This window comes from Pleurodeles waltl, chromosome 10 (assembly GCF_031143425.1).
Source record: "Pleurodeles waltl isolate 20211129_DDA chromosome 10, aPleWal1.hap1.20221129, whole genome shotgun sequence".
Taxonomy (NCBI): domain Eukaryota; kingdom Metazoa; phylum Chordata; class Amphibia; order Caudata; family Salamandridae; genus Pleurodeles; species Pleurodeles waltl.
This window is the reverse complement of record NC_090449.1, coordinates 929,138,215-929,157,689: the sequence shown is the minus strand read 5'-3', so window position 1 is coordinate 929,157,689 and position 19,475 is coordinate 929,138,215. Positions and strand designations below refer to the sequence as shown.

At 42.6% G+C, this 19,475-nt stretch overlaps 1 protein-coding gene across 6 annotated transcripts in view; it reads right to left on the bottom strand.

Moving 5' to 3' along the window:
* The window catches only part of SNX13 (sorting nexin 13), a 587,891-nt gene that overhangs the window by 184,158 nt on the left and 384,258 nt on the right, over nt 1–19,475 (bottom strand). For all 6 annotated transcript variants that reach the window (XM_069211703.1, XM_069211707.1, XM_069211702.1 and 3 more), the window contains exon 19: nt 16,573–16,642. In XM_069211703.1, the coding sequence (XP_069067804.1) occupies nt 16,573–16,642 (70 nt within the window). The remainder of the gene's footprint in view (nt 1–16,572; nt 16,643–19,475) is intronic.

Genomic DNA, 19,475 nt, shown 5'->3' with positions numbered 1-19,475 from the left:
ACAGATCTAACCACGGCTCTTCCCCACTGCGGAAAGAGATTTTGCACCACCTCAGAATGGAGACGCCACTTGTGATCCACTAGACATTGGCGGCTGAGTTTGTCCGCCCTGGGGTTTAGAGACGCTGCCAGGTGTTGAACCCCCAGAGTTATGCCCTGCTCTTCCAGCCATGTCCAGAGACGCAGTACCTCTTGACAAAGGGTTCACAACCCAACCCTGCCCTGCTTCAATCAATCAATCAATCAATAGTTTATTCGGTCCAAATTTGGGCCATTTAAAAGGTTTAAAAATATATACATACGTACAGAAAGATAAAAACCATAAACCAGTACACAATAAAAGGAACAATAATAAAAAAAAAAAGTAGGGGTCCAGTAGCTGCCTGAGAAAGATTACATAAATAGGTGGGGTGAAAGAGGTGCTCGGAATAGTCTCTGGATCTTACCCTGTACATAACCCTGAACAATAAAATAATAATAACGTAAAAGCTGTTGTGTGGCACATCTCTATATAAAATCAGGCATTGAAACTCCAGACAGTAAAACTGATTAAAAATTTAAGAAGTCAGACAGAGGTAGATGATGCTCTAGGTTAATTAGTTCTTTTGGGTTAATTAATCCAATAAATTGCATCTTGACAATTATAAAATTAAATATAATTTTAAATTTATAAAACACTTTAGTTAAAATAACTCGATGTAGCACTTATTTAGAAATACGGTCTTTTGTGCTCAATAAGTCGCGGTTTACAATTAGAGCCCAAGGCTGATATAACAGGATGCTGATTTACTGTTTTCTAGACAGCTCTTCAAACAGTGAGTTAAAATCTAGAATAGTCCTATTACGAATTTTCCATGCTGCTGCCAGATATTTAGAAACAGCGCTGATTATCAGTATGGAAGTGTCGTATTTACATATTCTGAATAGACTGTTGCGGGATAGTGGATGGAGTGTTCTGCACAGGGGAATAATCCACTTCCCTCGGGGACCTTTGTACAGAGGGCAAAAAAATAGGATGTGTTCAGCTGTTTCCTTGCATAAATGACAATTTATGCATTTGTCCGATGGGGAACTGTTAGTCGACCAACCAGCCGTGTAGCTATTGACCGCCAATGTCCCGTACCTGAGCTGGAGTAGTAGAGAGCGAGCACGGGCTGGTATGGGTAGATCCAGGGAGCTTTCAGGGAAGGGAACGTGTTTGACCAGCAGGAATTCTGCTGTCAGCCGACCTGACCCATTTGAACCGAGAGATTCCTCGTTGATTTTTGCCCAACAATGTTCTTTGATCAGGCGTTTAGCACTGCCAGGAATCATCTCGGGGTTCTCCCAGTACTGGGATAGACTCAGTTTGGTCCATGCCGCTTTCATCTCCCTGAGCCACCGTACCTTTTCCCATCCGTGATGAGGTGGTAATAGTTCTTTAACTGCTGCCCTGTAGGGTTCAAGTTCGTCTGTTTTCCATAGTCTGACCCAATACAGGAGTGGTCTTAGATATGCTATGTCTTTGATACTATTTAAGCCCAGGTCCAGTCTGAGGGGGAGCATTGGCGTGCCCCTCCCCAGTCTAGATATGTGTCTGAGGAAGTTATTTTCTTTGGTTTGGAGAGTATCCATCTGTCTGTGTGATCCCCAAAGTTCTGCTCCATATAGGGCCGCAGCACGGATTTGTGCTTTATATATTTCAGAGATAAGGATCAGAGGGGGGCTTGTGGCAGTGCTAGCTTTGCGTCCTATTACTCCACATCTTTGGCTAATTGTTAGTGCCCCTTTCCTTATGGCTGGCTCCCAGCTGCCCTTGTCAGATAGTCTAATGCCCAAGTAGTCATATTCCATTACTCTCTCCAGGGGAGTTAAATCCATCTTTATGTTTGCGCTGAGCTTCTTGTTCGGGGCGCTGTATATCATAAGTTTAGTTTTCTTATGGTTTATGTCTAATCCATAGTTTCTGCAGTATACACCAAACTGATTTACCAAGTTTTGAATTCCCATGGGTGATTTAGGCAAAAGAATAGTGTCATCTGCGTAGAGTAGGCAGGGGACTTTGGTTCCAGCCTGCTTGGGAGAATCATTTGTGCAGTTTGCTAAGTACTTGATACAGTTGTTTATGTATAATAGGAAAAGAGTTGGGGCCAGAACGCACCCCTGTCTAACTCCCCTCTCAATAGCCACTGGTTCTGTGAGATCACCCTTCTTGCCGTTCCTGATTTGGGCATAGGTATTTTCATGTAGGCGGGTAATAAGTTTCAGAAGGCCATGCGGGACACCCATGTTGGCTAGCGTCAGCCATAACTGGTTTCTGGGGACCAGGTCGAACGCGGCTCTGAGATCAATAAAAACCCTGCCCTGCTTGTTCAGTACCACATGGCAGTGGGGTTCGCCACGAATACCTGCACCAACTTCTTACCCTTCACAAGGGGAAGAAATGCCTTCAATGCTAGCCGGATCACCCAGAGTACCAACATGCTGATGTGGAGTCTGGATTCCACCGGAGACCAGATTCCTCTGAGCTCCAACTCTCCCATATGGCCGCCCCATCCCAGAAGTGACACATCTGTCACTAGTGTAAGGTCTGGGTGAGGAAGGGAGAAGAGTCAGCCGCTGACACCAATCGTGGTTCAAAATCCACCACTGCAGGTCTTTCGCAGTTCCCGCCAAGAACTGGATCATGTCAGAGAGATCTGCTTGATGCTGCACCCACTAGAACTTCAGGTCCCACTGCAGAGCCCACATATGCCATCTGGCATGATTTACCAGCAAAAAGGAGGAGGCCATAAGGCCTAGCAGCCTCTGAGTCAGTCTAACTGAAACCCAGGATAGAGGCCAAAACATCGGTATCATAGCCTGAATATCCTGAACTGGCTGCTGAGGAGAATAAGCCCCAAACTGCAGTGTCTACTCATACTCCTTTCCTCACTAAAGGGATCACTAGGCTAAAGGTATTTTGACCTTCCATAACTATTTTTACATAATGCTCGTGTTGCTTACTTACCCTTTACTACTGAGATTGTTTTACTGCTATTTTAACCTGTTTTTACATGCCCATGTTAGTGGCATTTTGACACTCTTCTGCTCACTAAAACAGCCATTTTCCACCCTCCGGCTTGTTCCAACTAGAGCCGCCATTTTGGGAGGCGGTCTAGTCTTTCTTGCCTGCAGCTCTGGCCCAATATAAAGGGCTTGATGAAGCGAGCGCGCCTAGGGCAAGCGCCTCTGCGCCCGATCGAGATCAGGGACCAGGAATGCTACCCAGGGCTCTCCCGAAAGCTTAGTCTACTCAGCTTCTCAACTGTTAGCTATCAGGAAGGACACTTCTCACCTCTGTAAACACTCTTTAAATCCTGACTCCCCTATTATACATTGCAATGTGTGTCACTGGTCTCCCTTGTTTCATTTCTCATTCCAGCAGGGGAACGGCTTTGGTGGAGATTGCAGACTCCTTCAACTCAACTGTCGTTCTCTGCCTGCGCATAAACTCCATACTTTTTCAGTATTAATTGATAATGCTCAGAAGGCATTATTTCTACCAGAAACCTGGCTATCCGAGGACTCTGGTCCCGATATAGCTATGGCTCTTCCCCATGATTATCATATACACCGATTAGACAGACCTCACTCCAAAGGAGGTGGAATCGCAATCTTTGTTAAAAATACTATAAATGATCTATTCCAGACTGTGAAAGTCTCTTTTTCTCGTTAAAAATCAATCCTACCTTTACTCATTCTGGAACATTAATTTATCATCCTCCTGGTCCAGAGATGAAATTTCTTCAGGCTTTACTAGAACTAATATCAGACTTTGCCTGTAGGAAATCTAACTTCACCATTTTGGGTGATTTTAATATTCACGTTGATGATGAATATAACAATCTGGCAAACACTCTGTTGACGGATCTAACAGCTTTAGATCTGCCACAGTTGATCCAAGGCCCCACTCCTATTAAAGGGCACACCATCGAATTGGTGTTTAGTAATTTTTCAAACCTTTAAATTTTGCCTCTATTCCCTACAGTTTGGACTGATCACTTTCTAATTTCTCTTTCACTCCACTCCTGCCCCTGCACCCCCACAGTCCTCATCTAGCACTACCACCCATCGCCCCTGGTCTAAGTTAAGTCACAAAAACTGGATAGCTAGTTTAGAACGTCATTGTCAGTTCTCCACTACTAATGAGACTTGCTTGGCGTCAACATTTAATGAATGGATTTCCAGCTCCCTGGACAATGTACTTCAGGATAAGACCGTCCATAACATTGCACCTACCAAGAAGTCCTCTTGGTTTTCTCCTAAGATACGGCAACATAAAAGGATATGTAAACAGAAAGGAAATGGAGAAAAACCTATGACTCTAAATGTGAATATAGGGCAGCAATTAGAGACTATCATGCGGAAATTAAAACCGTGCAAGGACTGTTCTGTGCTGCCAGAACAGAACAATCCTCCAATTCTCCTAAAGAAATCTTTACAATTGTTAAAGAATTAACTCAAGACCCTTCTCCTTGCATCCCAATTCAACAAGCATCTTCGGAGCACAGTGACAATTTGGCAGCTTTCTTTCATGAAAAAGTTCTTGATATTCAACAAGGTTTCTCCCACCTCTCCACACAAGAAGCCACTACGGCATTTCAAGACCCTTCAAATGTCACTTTCATAGCGTTTTAGCCTCTGACTGAGAACCTAGTTCTCGATCTCCTACGCACTATAAAATCAGGCTCTCCCCTTGATCCGGCCCCACCGTCTATATTAATCCTCAGTGCGGACGTTATTATGCCTGTTCTAACTAGGATTCGCAATAATTATCTCACCTCTGGTCAGCTTCCACAAAACTGAAAACATGCTGTCATCAAACCTTTATTAAAAAAGCCTAGGCTTGATCCTAGGTCATTGAGCAATTATAGACCAATTGCCCTTCTGCCGATAAAATCTAAAATTATCGAAAAACATGTTAAACAAATTTCGGGCTTTCTCGAGGATTACAATCTTCTACATCACACTTAGATGGATTTTAGACCTTTGCATAGCATGAAATCTGCCCTGTTGGCGGTTACTGAGGACACCCGTCAACGCTTGGATTCAGGTGGCAATGCAGCAATTAGCCTTTTGGATCTGAGTGCTGCATTCGATTCTGTAGATCATAATATTCTCCTTCCGAGAATCTCTCGGATGGGTTTTTCAGGGACCCTATTTCAGTGGCTCTCTGACTTCCTGAAGGACATGGCCTTTTAAGTCCTTGATTGTTTTTCTTTTTTTTTTCTAAACCTCTGCCACTCAGTTGTGGGGTGCCGCAGGGCTCCTCTCTGAGCCCTACTCTTTTTAACATTTATATGTCCCCCCTGGCAAGAATTATTGAGCCACATGGACTATCTCTAGTATCTTATGCGGATGATACTCAGTTGGTCTACTCCTTCTCTGCTAAGAATACCCAAGAACAGGCTACCTTATGTTATGATCGTCAGGAATCCTTCCTTACTTAGGTCCCCATCCTTAGCAGTGAACTTGCTTAGGATCTACCTCTGCCTAAAGATTCTATAAAAAGCTTGGGCTTTTGGCTGGACCCGCACCTTACAATGGAATGCCATTCTAAGAACCTGGTAGCTACCAGTTTCTATTTTCTAAGAACCCTTAGGTAAATCTTTAAATTACTTCCATTTTCAGCCAAAAGACTTCTTACTCAGGCTCTGATACTGTCACGTCTCGATTATGGGAACGTACTGCTCCTGAGCTCTCCTTCACATGTTCTAAAGAGACTTCAGGTGGTGCAGAACGCTGCTGCTCACCTACTCACAGACACCCACAGACATTCATCTGCCACTCCAGCTTTGGCTTCCCTCCATTGGCTCCCGATTGAACAACACATTATTTTTAAGGCTACATGTTTTATTCACGAGCCCTTCGAAACAAGGGTCCAATCTTCCTCATACGAATGATCATTCCTTATACCCCCCAGAGAATACTCAGATCTTCTTCAGATTTTTTAATTAACTCCTTTCGTGCTAAGAAAGTTAGCTGGGGGGTAGATCCTTCGCCTGTAGAGCAGCTAAGATCTGGAACTCCCTACCCTTGGAACCTCGTCATGAAAGGACAGGATCTTCTTTTCGTAGAAAATCGAAAACTGTTTTGTTCTCTGTTTAGGTCTGTTCCTCTTACCTAGTGATCTTCCTCAGCACTAGGAGGCCTTCGGGTAGCCATGCGCTCTACAAATCCTCAAACCTAAAGTAAACTAGAGGTGGAGACAACTGCCTGGGGTGAGCTTGCCTTCAACAGCTAGTCGTCGAGGTATGGGAAGACTGAAACCCCTGCCCTGCACAGATGAGCTGCGGCCACCACCATTACCTTGGTGAACACACGAGGGGTAATGGTAAGGCCAAATGGCAGCACCATGAACTGAATGTGTCATTGGCCTACCTTGAACCGCAGGTAATGCCTGTGGGCCGGCAGGATGGGAATATGAAAATATACATCCTTTAAGTCCAGCACTACCAACCAGTCTTCTAGGTCTAGGGCAGACCAGACCTGGGCCAATGTGAGCATCTTGAACTTCTCCTTCTTAAGGAAGAGATTTATGGTCCACAGGCCTAGAATAGGGCAAAAACCCTTGTTCTTATTGGGCATCAGAATGTAGCAGGAATAACAGCCAGTACCTACTTCTGATATTGGGACCTTTTCTATGGCTCCCGTGGTCAAGAGAGCCGTAACTTCCTCTCGGAGTAGAGACATATTATCCCCCGTCAGCTGTTCGAATGTTGGTGCTATTGTGGGAGGATAGGATTGGAATGGCATGGGTACTGCAGATCATCCGGAGTCAGGGTGATCTGCAGTACCCATGAGAGTACGATGTTATGGACTGCTAGTGGAGAAGATGATGGTGTATTCTCCCTCCAACTGGGCAAGCATGGTCTTGTAGAACAAAACTAGGAGGGCTTTGAGGCTTCAGCTGTCGAGCACTGGGTGATGGAAGACTTCTGGCCTGCAGACCCCCTAGGTCTGAAGGCACTTCGCTCACATCCCCACATAGCCTGGGGTGGTTGTGTAGGATGGTGACTGGCATAGGACAGGTGCAGTGCCATGCCCCTTCCGTAGCCACGAAAGGCAGACTGTGGATGAGGGCATCGCTGAGAGGCCCAAGGACTTGGCCGTAGAATAGGTGTCCTTAAAGTGCTCCAGCGGCAAGTCTGACTTCTCGGCAAACTAGCGAGTGCCACAGAAGGCCATGTCCATCAGGTTTGCCTGGGCATCCCCTGAAAAACTAGATTTTTTCAGCCAGGCATGATGCCTTAAGGCCACTGTCGATGGAAATTCTCTGCCTTGCGAGTCACTTGTATCTAAGTAACAAAAGAAGATTGAACTTCGCTGCATCCCTCCTGTCTTTTACTGCATGGGAGAGTATGGCCCGGGCCTCCTCCAGGACTTGAGGCAGCACTTGCACACCAATATCCCAAATGTTGTGAGAGAAACGGTGTGTTCACCAACCCCAGTGCCAGGCTGGTGGAAGAAAAAATCTACTTCCCAAGATGGTCCAGCTTCGTAGATTACCTACCGGGGGAGCGGAAGGGAATGTGCCAGGGGAAGTGGATGCTTGGACTACCAAGCTCTCAGGCGTAGGGTGTTGGCTGAGGAAGCTAGGGTTGCCCGGTGTAGGGAGATGGCCGTGGGTGATCATTCTATTTACAGGAGCTTCTGTGCTGGGTTTGGACCAAGTTCCCAGCAGGACATCTGTAAGTGCTTCGTTAAAGGGCAAAAGGGGTTCGGATGTAAAAGCCCCAGGTTGAAGCACTTCAGTCAAGATGCTAATCTTGACTGCCACTGAGGGTAGATTGAGGTTGAGGACCTCTGCCACCTCCACTGCATAGGAAGCTCCCTCCTCCATAGCCTCACTGGGGGGTGGGGGGAAGCAAGCCAGTATCTGGAGAGGTGTCCAGTTCACTGGCCTATCCTAGCTCCTCATACCAATTTGAAGATCTCTTCAACTGGTGTACTAAAGGACCAAGTGACCCCTCATCCCACCAATCTTCTCCCATGCCTGGCTGTGTGAATGAAGGTTGAGGCAACAATCTGGCACCTGTGGGCACTGAAATCTGTGTTGTGCGATGCTGTTCTGGCTCCGGATCGTCTGGAATCACAGTGATGCTGGCATCACCAGCAGCATCTGGGTTGGGACCGGCGCCGGTCCGGAATCGGATCTATGAGACCCCATCAGAGACGAGACCAAAGCCTCTGGTGTGGAATCGGACAGGACCTCCTCTGACCCCGCGGGCGTGAAGGCACGACAGAGGGGTCTGCCCACTCAAATACGCGGCGCATGGCCTCATAAAATTCCTCAATCTCAGCAGTTGTCCACCCGGCTCCCGGAAACAGGGGGAGGCCCAGAGTCGAAACAGGGAACAGCTCAGCAGAAACGCACCAAGAACGTTAATGTTCCCCGCTCATCTCGTCACCCAACGGACGAGGTGAAGTCGAAGTCCTCTTGGACTTCTTTTTATGCCTCTTCCTTAAGTGTTCTGAGGACCTAGAGTGAGACAAAGAGGTCTTGGGCTCCTGGAAAAGTCCCTCGACCTCCTTATAGACTGGGACCAAGACCTCCGAGGAGTCACATGTGCCGGTGTCTCTGACTGCCGGGCCACAAGCAGCTTTAGGGACCACTCCCTTAAAGCCTTTGGCGCTATGGCCCAGCAGTCTGAGCACGACTTGGAGTTGTGGTCATACTTGAGGCACTAGAGGCCAACGAAATGGGGGGTCCGTAACTGACATGGTGCAGTGACAGGCGCCGCACGATTTGAACCCAGCCTTCTTTGATGTAATTATCGACACACTTGAAGAAAAAATCTCGACAAAATGTTACAAAAGGGCCTGTCAAAAGGCAACAAAGGGGTAGCTCTCACCGGATCTGTGCTAACTGGCACTGAAAGAAAAGAATTGACACCTGTGTGCCTGCGTGGTGCCTATACAGAGGACTATGAGGTCACTTTTGCTGCCAACATTACCACACAAAGCCAAATGGAGCCACCCAACGGTGTGCGCAGGAGTACTGCTCGAGCATGGATTTCTGGATCCAGTCTGACACCAGGGGAAAATCAAAGGTAAGAAATCTGCAGTTAGAAGTCTCTATCAGATACCGGTCATCTCAAAACTCTCGAGAGAATGAAATGACTACTCTCTGAAAAGTAGAGTGCTAGTCTCCATTTTCCTCTGAGACAACAGCAACTGTATATATGAAGACATTGAACATTTTTCCTAAAATCTGAATTGCTCCAATACAAGGCTGCATAGCTCATTTTGGAACTCCGACCATATGAAAAGCTGCACTGGCTCTTGGTTAAGGCTAATTTTGAGTATGAGGCCTTGTCCCTTGCACACAAAGCCTTCTATAGGATAAATACACTTAACAATAAAGTGAGCAGCTCCAGTGCACCAATCATACCCTTTTTGTTTAAGTGGCAACTAACTTATTTCCCCCACCTCAAAACATAGCCAGATAACCGCTGTAAAAAGAATTCTAAAGAGCAGTGCAAGACAGAAAAACAATTGTGATTCAGGAAACCATGGAAGACTTTTTTACTCACTTCATAACAGGACTTTAATGGCAACATTCTTTGGCTACGCTACTTAGGTGTCAGAAAAAAGAAGTGACTTTATGAGGGTGATCGTTACGTGTTACAAAATCACAAAGCATGAAATTTAGAACATAACACCAAGGTTATATTGAAGCTTCGGTCTCCCTTCTGATAGACTAGGTCATTTTCCAAAGTATCCATTAAAATGTCAAACTGAATGCATGCAAAAGGTAGACAATACTAGGACTCTCTTTCTGTACATCACCATTTACAGCTTTGAAAAAAACCCTAGTCTAACTAAGGGAGATATTACTTTATGTGTTTCAACTTTCAAAGTTTATTAAGTTTTATTGCTATGTGTGTTATTTTCCCACAGTTGTATTTACTGACTACAGAACAATCAAGAGAAAAAGGATAATTTGTCAACCTCAGACTGTTAATGTCCACATTATGTTAACAATTCTTACTCTGGCACTGGGGGTAGTTTACAGCTTTAGTTGGTCTTACCATAAGGACAAACTGAAACTGTATCAGAAACCTACTTTAGAGATCGAGAAAAATCAAAATGTGTGACTGTATCCAAAAGGATGAAAGGGCCTCAAAAATGGGAATAATATTTTACACATTACCTTGCTAAACTATGGATCACACTGCCTGTATTGAGAATTAAAATCAACATCTTTTTTGCTTCCGTAAGGATATCAATATGTTTCTTTTGAGTCACATTTTTAGCTGATATTCGGCTTGAGTCTTTCAGCATTCCTCTTTTAGCAGCTTGCTAGTTCTATAGATATCAACAAAAGTTCTTGGAAATGGTAAAGCCCTTTGTTTGGTCCTGATGGGGTCCAAAGTTCTTTAGAAATACCTGCCTCTGTCCAAGAACAGATGTAGAAATGCTTATTCATTCTACAGAGACACATGCTTTATAGGGTAGCAGACTCCCTTCATGTTTAATATTGTCTTTATGAATTCAGTTCTCTGACATGACACTAGAAAATACTGCAATAACTTCAAAGACTGACCAAGGTCCTACCCGAGGGCAGTGATTTGACTTACGGTGCCTGTTGTGGCTTGGGGGAAGGGAAACTGAAACAGGATATTAACCATAAAGAGATAGCTATGGCTCTTCCTACCAGCAAACGTAGTACCCCAACAGCAATGGAATGAAATGGCAGGTGCTTTATATTTATAGTGTATTCCTTTGGACAATGTTAATAGGTTGACTGGAGCCCCCACTTCCAAACAAGACACATTCTAGAGATCTGCTTGTTATTTTTCATGGTTAAAACAATGCTCAAAGCAGTTATTTTTGCATCTCCATTTCTTGCTTAAAACAATGCTTATGTTATTAGAAATTTCTATCCTCAAAGTTCCTCAGTATTTATTGTTTTAGTTCAGTAAAATTTAGCATGACCCATGAGTGTTTACTATGTCTGTGCAAGAAACAGTCACATTTAAACAAATAAATATCAAGTAATATTCTGACTTCCTGTGTGACAGTTTTCCTTCTGACATCATGACTGACATATGTAAGTACATTTATCACTGCTTAATTTGATCAAAGCCATTGCAAACAATTATAATATGTTTAAAAACTATTGCCAACAATGCAATATCAATTAAAAAGAGCAAGGTATCACAAACAAATAAAGTGCAAACAAATAAAGTGTATACATTCAACGTAGTCGCAGTACTTGACAGTAACCCAGGCAGGAAAGGTTAGCCAAGCATGCAAAGGCATTGATGTGGTCAGATGGGGAAATGTGCAAAGTCAGATAAGAAGCAGCCTCAGATATGAAGGGATAAAGTGCATATGTGGAATGGATCCCCATTGTTTGCCTGTCCACTATCGGAGGTAAGTTAATTGGCAATAGTACACATGGACATATAAGGAAATAACTAGTTTGCAGTCTGTAATATTTGCATGACTAATAAAAATCTTTGCAATATTTAGGGTCATTAAAGCGACTCTGTGTGTACCAGACTGCTTTCTTCAGCTCTAGGAGTCGAAGAACGGCATTGAGCTCAGCAGACAAATAATGTTCTACTGAAATTTATTTAAAAAAAACTTCAAATCATTTATAGGCAAACATGTTAAAGTCCCTCCCAAGTTCTGCTTTCTTTTGTGCAAAATGAAAATCATTCTAAAAGTACAACCTCCCACTCAGTGAACTGCTGAAATAATGATTTCTATATGCCATATGTATTCATTATATGTTCCAGATCCAATGACGTTCCTACTCTACTTAAGTTCTTTTGTGATCTACATGACCAGAGGGGATTCTTCTCTTTCCTCGACAGACTGAACAAACTATTGGACCATGTCAGCACCAGAATTTTGAGCATGTTATTACACAGTTTCATAGGCAACCCTGATCTGCCGTTCTCATTGCACAGGCTCACTTTAATACACCTGCTTGCCCTCAAGGTTAGTTACAGATGCCAATTTACTTTTCTCCTTGTTTAGATATCTCACAAAGTGGCAGTTTAGCTGCAATTCCTCCAGGACGAAGCATGCCATGACCACCTGTCTGCAAGACTGAATTTCACTTTGGTTCAAAAAGGGGGTGTAGCATTCCTCTTTGCTCACCCAGTAGTTCTTTACACATACATAGTAAGTGCAATATGTCTTCTCTCCCTGTTCCACACAAGCGATAACTGGTTCTGGCTGGGTTGGATTAACAGGGCGGTAGATGGAATAACTAGAGCAATACGCCAAGGTGATAACGCATCGTACTTTTCTTTATCTGCTTTGGTGAACCCTATGTGTAGGTAGGGTTGCGATGATGCTTTAACATAGCTATGCAAGACAAACTAGCCATGAGCTCTGCCTGCCAGTGTTGCCTTATCCTCAATTAAGGAGATTTGTTTGATGATTTTATTAACCAGGTTTTTAAAGCTGGCATGAGATGCAGACATTTCCCACAAGCCCTGTAGGCCCATTTGTTTTATTGACCCATTAAGACAGACCCTTGCAGGAGAGTTATAACTGGTTGTCAGTCCTATCCAGAGGTGGGCATTCAAGGTGTTCAGCTGTGCACGCTTGATCTTCAATGTGTGCATCCCTTCTGGCAAGTGTTTGCTTCTGCACGCCAAACTAGAGTCTTATCTGTGCTGGTGAATTGTACTTGGGGATCATTCTATATGCTCCTGCCATTATCCCATCCAGAGTGGACGCATCTCTACACCACAGCAGCTCGCTCTCATAAGTTATTGTCGGTACGAGCGTTGCTTAGATCACCTGGAGTAGTGGTGTAAAGCTGGAGCTAGCCATTTTCTTCTTCGAATTTTTTAGTGCAAGAGCTGGAGTGTTACCTCTCCTCCTCAGCATGATACATTGCTGCCTATTATCACTTCTAAATACTTATAATTCTGCTACTGTCTCCAGAGACTACAGAGGTTGGTTGGCCAGATACTAGCGTGGGGACCTTTTCCTGTTTTTTGATTGGTTTATTGCCATGGTCTTGGTTTTCTCTAAGTTGATCTTCAAGCCATTGTCGGCCGAGTAGGTTTGAGTAACAGCAAGCAATTACTACAGCCCAACCGGGCTGTGGCTTATTAGCACTTGGTCGTAGGTATAAAGGAGATTTGAGAGATCAAACCTTCCAACTTTCGAGGCATGGGAATTGCGGCTGCCCAGCTTTGGTGTTAAATTCACCAAAAAAGAGATTAAACTAAGCGGGGGCTAGGAGACACCCCAGCTTTAGGCCTTAGGTGGTTGAAATGCACCTGGAGTGGTGTGTTCCTACCCCCAACTTGACTTGTATCCCAGTGTTTCAGAGGGGCAGATGTAATGCTCACGCCACAATTTGCCCTGGTCTATATAGTCAAAAGCAGAACAATAGTAAAAAACAAGAACAAGAAATACTGGGCTAGCCAGACCTTCTTCACAGTATTAACTAGTAAAGAAAGGGCCAAAAGTTAGGTAGTGATGCTCGTACGCTTACAAAATCCAGTCTGGTTTAGAGGAATGATTGAGTTGCTTGTAGCCCATGGTGTTAGCTCCTCTAAGATGATCCCAGCAAATTATTTAGCTGTGTTGTCCATGAGAGCTACCAGTCTAATATTTTTGCGCTGCTCTTATTGCTGTGTTTATAAATGGGTGAGATTATAGACCACATCCTAGAGGCCATGATTGATCCCTCTATTAGGAACATTGGCACCAAACTCCCCGCCCAGTTGGATACTACCTGTTTGAACAAGGCAGGTGGGATGCTACTGGGACACGGGCCCCCCTCACGTCTTTCTTTAGATATCTGTCTCATGATTTGCTGTGTTGAAATTGGGAAGGTTTTTGTTGGGAAGTCACAGTGTAGTTGCTGGTCAAATGTTATTTGGTCTCTATCATTTTATTTAGTGCATAAGTAGTGTCTGACGGAGACTCCACTGAAGTTCTTGCTTGGGTTCCCGCCTCTGCCAAGTGGTTAAAGTGCTTGAACAGAAATGTGGCCTAGGCCTCCTCAGTTAGATGAGAGCTGACACCACAATAAATGGGGCATTAAAGCATATTCATTGTGTGCCAGAATTGCATGTTGTTGTTGCTTTTTATATCAAAGATCAGCTTGGCCCAAAGGGATTCTTCTTCTCTTTTTATGGCCCAGTTCTGTTTTTAGGCCTGCTTTGAGTCTAATGGGCACAATCAAAGTGTTTTGTTTACTGTTTTCTTGAAAGACAGTATTTTCGCCTGCTGTGGGGCAGTGTGACACCCCTGCGGGGTCATTTCCTGAATCGAGTTCCTAAGCTTTACCATAGTGGCATAAGTGTCCCTTAATGTCTTTGTGATGGCTTCCCATCCAGTCAAGGGGTTAGTGCTTATTTCTCGTTGCTGTTGAATAAGACCTTGTCCGATTCTGACAAATTGTTTAGGGACAAGGGGGTATAATTAATTCTTATTTTTACTCAGGAACAGGTATATATTCTAAAAGAATAGCTAATGTACTTAAACATGCACTAAGAATGTCTATTCTCAGCCACTATGACCTCAGTGCAGCATCAGAAAACTTCTGTCTAACTACCCTTTAAATCATGCACTCTCAGTGCCCTGCGTAAGGGGATGCAGCAAATTGCCTAATAAATTCTGACCATTAATAAAGACATTTCTTAGGTTTAAATTGTACGTCACAGTAAAGGAGGCAAACTGACTTTTGGAATAAGAGAAATGAGATTAGAGTTACCGTAGAAAGTTACAGAATCTTCATTTGGGGACACCAAATTTAAATTATCCTACCATACTAGAATAATCTACAGAAAGAGGGACTTGGCAAACAATGCAATACTTGCTGTCATTTTTTAATTTCTACTAAAATGTAAAAACAATTCTAGCTCAAATATTTCACAAAACGATGTCTATTAAATTTTAATGCCACCACAAGCACAAGCACACTTTTAATTGCTGAAGTCAGACCTCGTCGAGGTGAAGATAGCTTAGTTACTGGATTTTCTGGATAACAAATAACAGTGTTAATAGCACAAAAGTAATGAGTTACACAAGATGCGTTTAACTTTGTTCAAGGCTATACAGTGTTAAATAAAATGAGGTGAATGGCTAGTTTTTTGTAATACAAAAAGGATTATTCAAACATAAATATTCATCTTCGGAGAAGAGCAGACTAATGTTAGTTCAAGTTTCAAAGTATCCTTATGTAGATCCTTTAAAGGATTTGTTCCGTCAGTGATACCAATTCACTTCACATCCCGTTGTTCTCAAAGCAGCTGTGTCCACAATAATAAATATCTTAATGTGAGACACTCAGATGACTGTTTAGCATACATAAAGGTGGAAAAGGGGCAATTTTTTATTAAGAAGTGGAACAGCTAGGTCTACAAACATACATATCCTGCACCCAGAACAAACCACATACACACTGACCTCCTGGGCAATTCTTAAAATATAGATGCCACGAATAGTACAAACTTTCAACAGCAGTTAATGAAAATCTGTTGTTATCTCAGTCTTCTCACATAACACGATTCTCTGGCAGGTGCTAGCATTGTAGAAAACCGCATGCTCTATGAACACAGATGTTTTGAAAACAATGGGCACAGCAGCTAAGTTACTTTTCGAAAAACGTGGCTGCTGTAATTGTACGCTTATTAGCCAAAGCAAACAGCTCTGGGGATTGTGGGAAGTTACAAAGCAGACAGATTTCGTAAGAAAAAGCCTGGAAGGATTTTGTTTTCAGTAGAGCTGGGGGCAGGTGGGGGGGGGGGGGGCAGTAGGAGGTTAAAAGGCAAAGAGGTTTGATGTTGGGAGCGATTTAGTTAAAAAAAATAACGTATTAACCAACCCAGCTGTAAGCAAACAAAAGGTGTTTGTCACATATAATAGTCGCTATTATAAAAGACAGAGGGAGAAAGACAGATCAAAGTAAAAGAAATTATGTATATATGCAACAAATTCCTAATAAATAGAATTTTTTTGCAAAATAAAATTACATCGGTTTACATTTATGTTGCTGCTCTGCCTCTGGACTTTTTGACTACGCTATTAAATGTTTTTTGCAATGTAAGAATTGATTACTGCTGTTAAACACTACATTGTATATTATTATCTGAACACAGGATGTTTTTTTCTTTAACAACTGTATTGCCTAAGGCAATTGAATAGGTTTCAAATAATTAGGTACACATCTAAAAAAACAATAATGCATTATTCTTACATAAAGTTCCTTCCATAATATGTTACATTAATACGTTTTTCCATCCTGCATATCTTGCCAACCTTGCTGCATTACTTGATCCTACTTCCCAAGAAGAAAAATCAGTGGCTCTGCACCTGAACTTTGAAATACTCAGGTTAGATTTTTAATGGTGCAAAGCAAATATGTACCATTTTAGAGTATCAGCAAACCATAAAAGAAAATACTGTTAAAGACAGAAACATTAAAATAAAATATGACAAAGTCATTTTGGAAATGAGAGGAAAAGCGAAAGTGAAGGAAAAGGATGAACAGTTCGCAAGGGTATTTGAAGTGCTGGGCAACAAAGATATGAAATGTTACATTTAGCATGGGGAAATCTCTTACCAGTTTCTGAAATATATGCATGAAGCTGCACCAGCTCATCGGAAGTGACATTTGAAAGGTCATCTAGAGACTGAAAAAATAGACGTTGCTTTAGCATTACTCAACAAAGTAGTGCGCTTGAGTGCTTTACAATCAGCTACACCAAGAAAATTATAAAAGCAAAAAATAACCAACTAAGTTTAATGCTCTCTTGTAAACCAATCATATTTATCCAGCCTAATTTTGTACTACAATACATCAAACTGAATATTACCTTTTCTATCAGACAAACCTTAGGAATAAACTAAACTTACAGTTAATAAGTGAGTTGAATATGTAACATACAATGTGCAGGAATTATTCTTCATGTAAAAAACGCCATCTTGTAAGTTCTATTTCAGAATGTTCTTGTTAAAATATTACTGGTTAAGTTATGTTCAGCATGCACCAGTTACAGCAACATCACATTAAATTTGCTTAAGCATACCAAAAACAAGAAAAATGGTTAAGAGGTCAAAGATTACAGTTAACTTCTTCATTTGGCTCCTTCATGGAAGTCAGTCACTTCCAGTGCCTATCGCCTCAAGCAAATCAGACGCAGGGCTTAAAGCAGTGCCAGACCAAAAGCACTACTGGGCATATCAATACCACAAAATTAACCCTAAAGACGGACCCTATGGTCAACAGGTTCACCACACAGACAACAAATGGATTAAAAGGGTTGTGGAGTCTAGTCTATGAAATAACTTCTATGTCTTGAAAGAAGAACTAACTTACCTTTGGCGACTCTTTTTCTGGCAGTCTGGTAAAGACTCTATGTAACCAGGGATTCCTCACAGTGTAAATTTCCCAAGGCACAACTGGATCCAGAAACGTCTAAAGCAATTCCCTCAGAAATGAACAGGAGGTGATATGAGGCTCCACATCAGGTCCCTCCCAGACATGACATTGGGCCACCATCTGTCTGAGCCAACGGATGTGTCGCTATTGAAATAAGTTCATGGCAGCGTGCAGACTTCAGGTTGTAATCTTAATAATGTACTATATGAGTCCACTCCATAGAAAGGGAAGGAGGATAGGTCGATGAGGACTATGTGGTTAGACAAGAGTCTCTATTACAAAAGGCGTTACCAAAGGTAAGGAGCATGTTACTTACCTTCTAAGTATCTATTATTCGTGTGTAGTGCTGCAGCTTCACCTGCCATGCACACTAATGCCATCTGGTGTTGGGCCCGGACTCTGTGATTTGTTTTACTTGAGGAAGTCTTATGGCCCACGTCATATCTCCAACTCCTCAAGGCAATGTGTATGTTCAACAGCTGCTGTGTTAGATTGTAAAAAAATTTCCCTGCCATGCAAGAAAGGAGGATATAGTCTGCTGGGTTAGCATTTGTTGGTGAACATGCTTACATTTTCTGTGTGTATTTGACACCAGCTAGTACCTGCCATGGAGGCGGGAGGGTGCATGTAAATCTGAAGCACTACACGCTACAAATAGATGCTAACAAGGTAAGTAACATACTCCAGTCGTAGCATGTGTTTGCTGCAGATAAAAGTGCTATGCATAGTCTGTAAAGCAGTACTTCTCTCACACTGATTTTGAGGCTTTAGATGGTGTATTTGCTTGAAATAATGTGCGCACAACTGTTTGTGCCACTAGAGCTTGTTGTCTTGTTTGTACATCCACACAACAGTATTTTGCAAAAGTGTGTGTGTCCATGTAACTGCTTCACAAATGCCTGCTAATGGGATATTTCTAATGAAGGACATTAATGATCCCGTTTTTCTTTGTGGAGTGAGCCACCGGTGTTGTGGGCAGTATTCTTTTTGCTTTGAAGTAGCACATTTGTATGCATTTAACAATCCATCTAGCAATTCCTGTCTTGGAGATGGAATTACCTTTCCTTGGGTTTGAAAAATCTATCAAGAGTTGTTGTGTTTTTTAAAATGTTTTGGTTCTTTTCACATAGCACATAAGGGCTCTTAAAACATGCAGTGTATGAAGTGCCCTTTCTGCAACTGTCTCTGGTTTTAGGAAGAAAACTGGTGAATCGACTATATGATGTAGTAGAAAAGTGATATAACTTTTGGCACAAACCTTGGGTTTGTGTGTAGGTGAACTCAGTCTTGGAAAACTTGGAAATAAGTTTACTCAATAGTTAGTGAATGTATTTCTCAAACTCTTCTTAGCAATGTAACTCCAATGAGGAAAGCCAATTTCCATGCTAGAAACTGCAATTTGGATTTATGCATCGTTTCAAATGGAGGACAATAATCTTGTTAACACAATATTTAGGTTCCATCATGGTATACGAGGTGTACGTGGTGGAATGACTCTTGAGTTCCTCCATGAACGCTTTTATTACTGGCATGTGAAAAAGAGACTGAAGGTTTCTGTTTTGCAGATATGCAGCAATTGCTGCTAAATGCAGTCTTATGGAAGTATATGCTAGATGTGATTTTTGATGATGTAACAAGTAACAGACCAGTTGTTGTTCAGATGGAGTGCAAGGGTTTATGTTGTATGCAGCACAACAGTGGACAAACCGTTTCCATTTTGCTGGATAACACGCCCTTGTGGATGGTCTTCTGGCTCCCTTTCTAATCACCATACATTCTGGTGGTAATTGCAAGTGCCCAGATTCCATAGCCTCAGAAGCCAGTTTGCAAGACTGAGTTGTTGTGCATTCGGGTGGCTGACTATCCCTGGTCTGGAATGCTGGGAAGCTTCTTGTGATGTACTAGGGACAGCTCCTGTAGTGTTGTGTACCATGGTTTACATACTCATGTTGGAGCAATAGGGATCATTTTCATTGATGTTTGTCTGAGTTTCCTGACCAGATAAGGAATGTGTGGGAGAAGTGGAAAAGCATATGCGAATTTACCAGACGAGTTCTTCCATAGTGCATTACCTTTGGATTGTG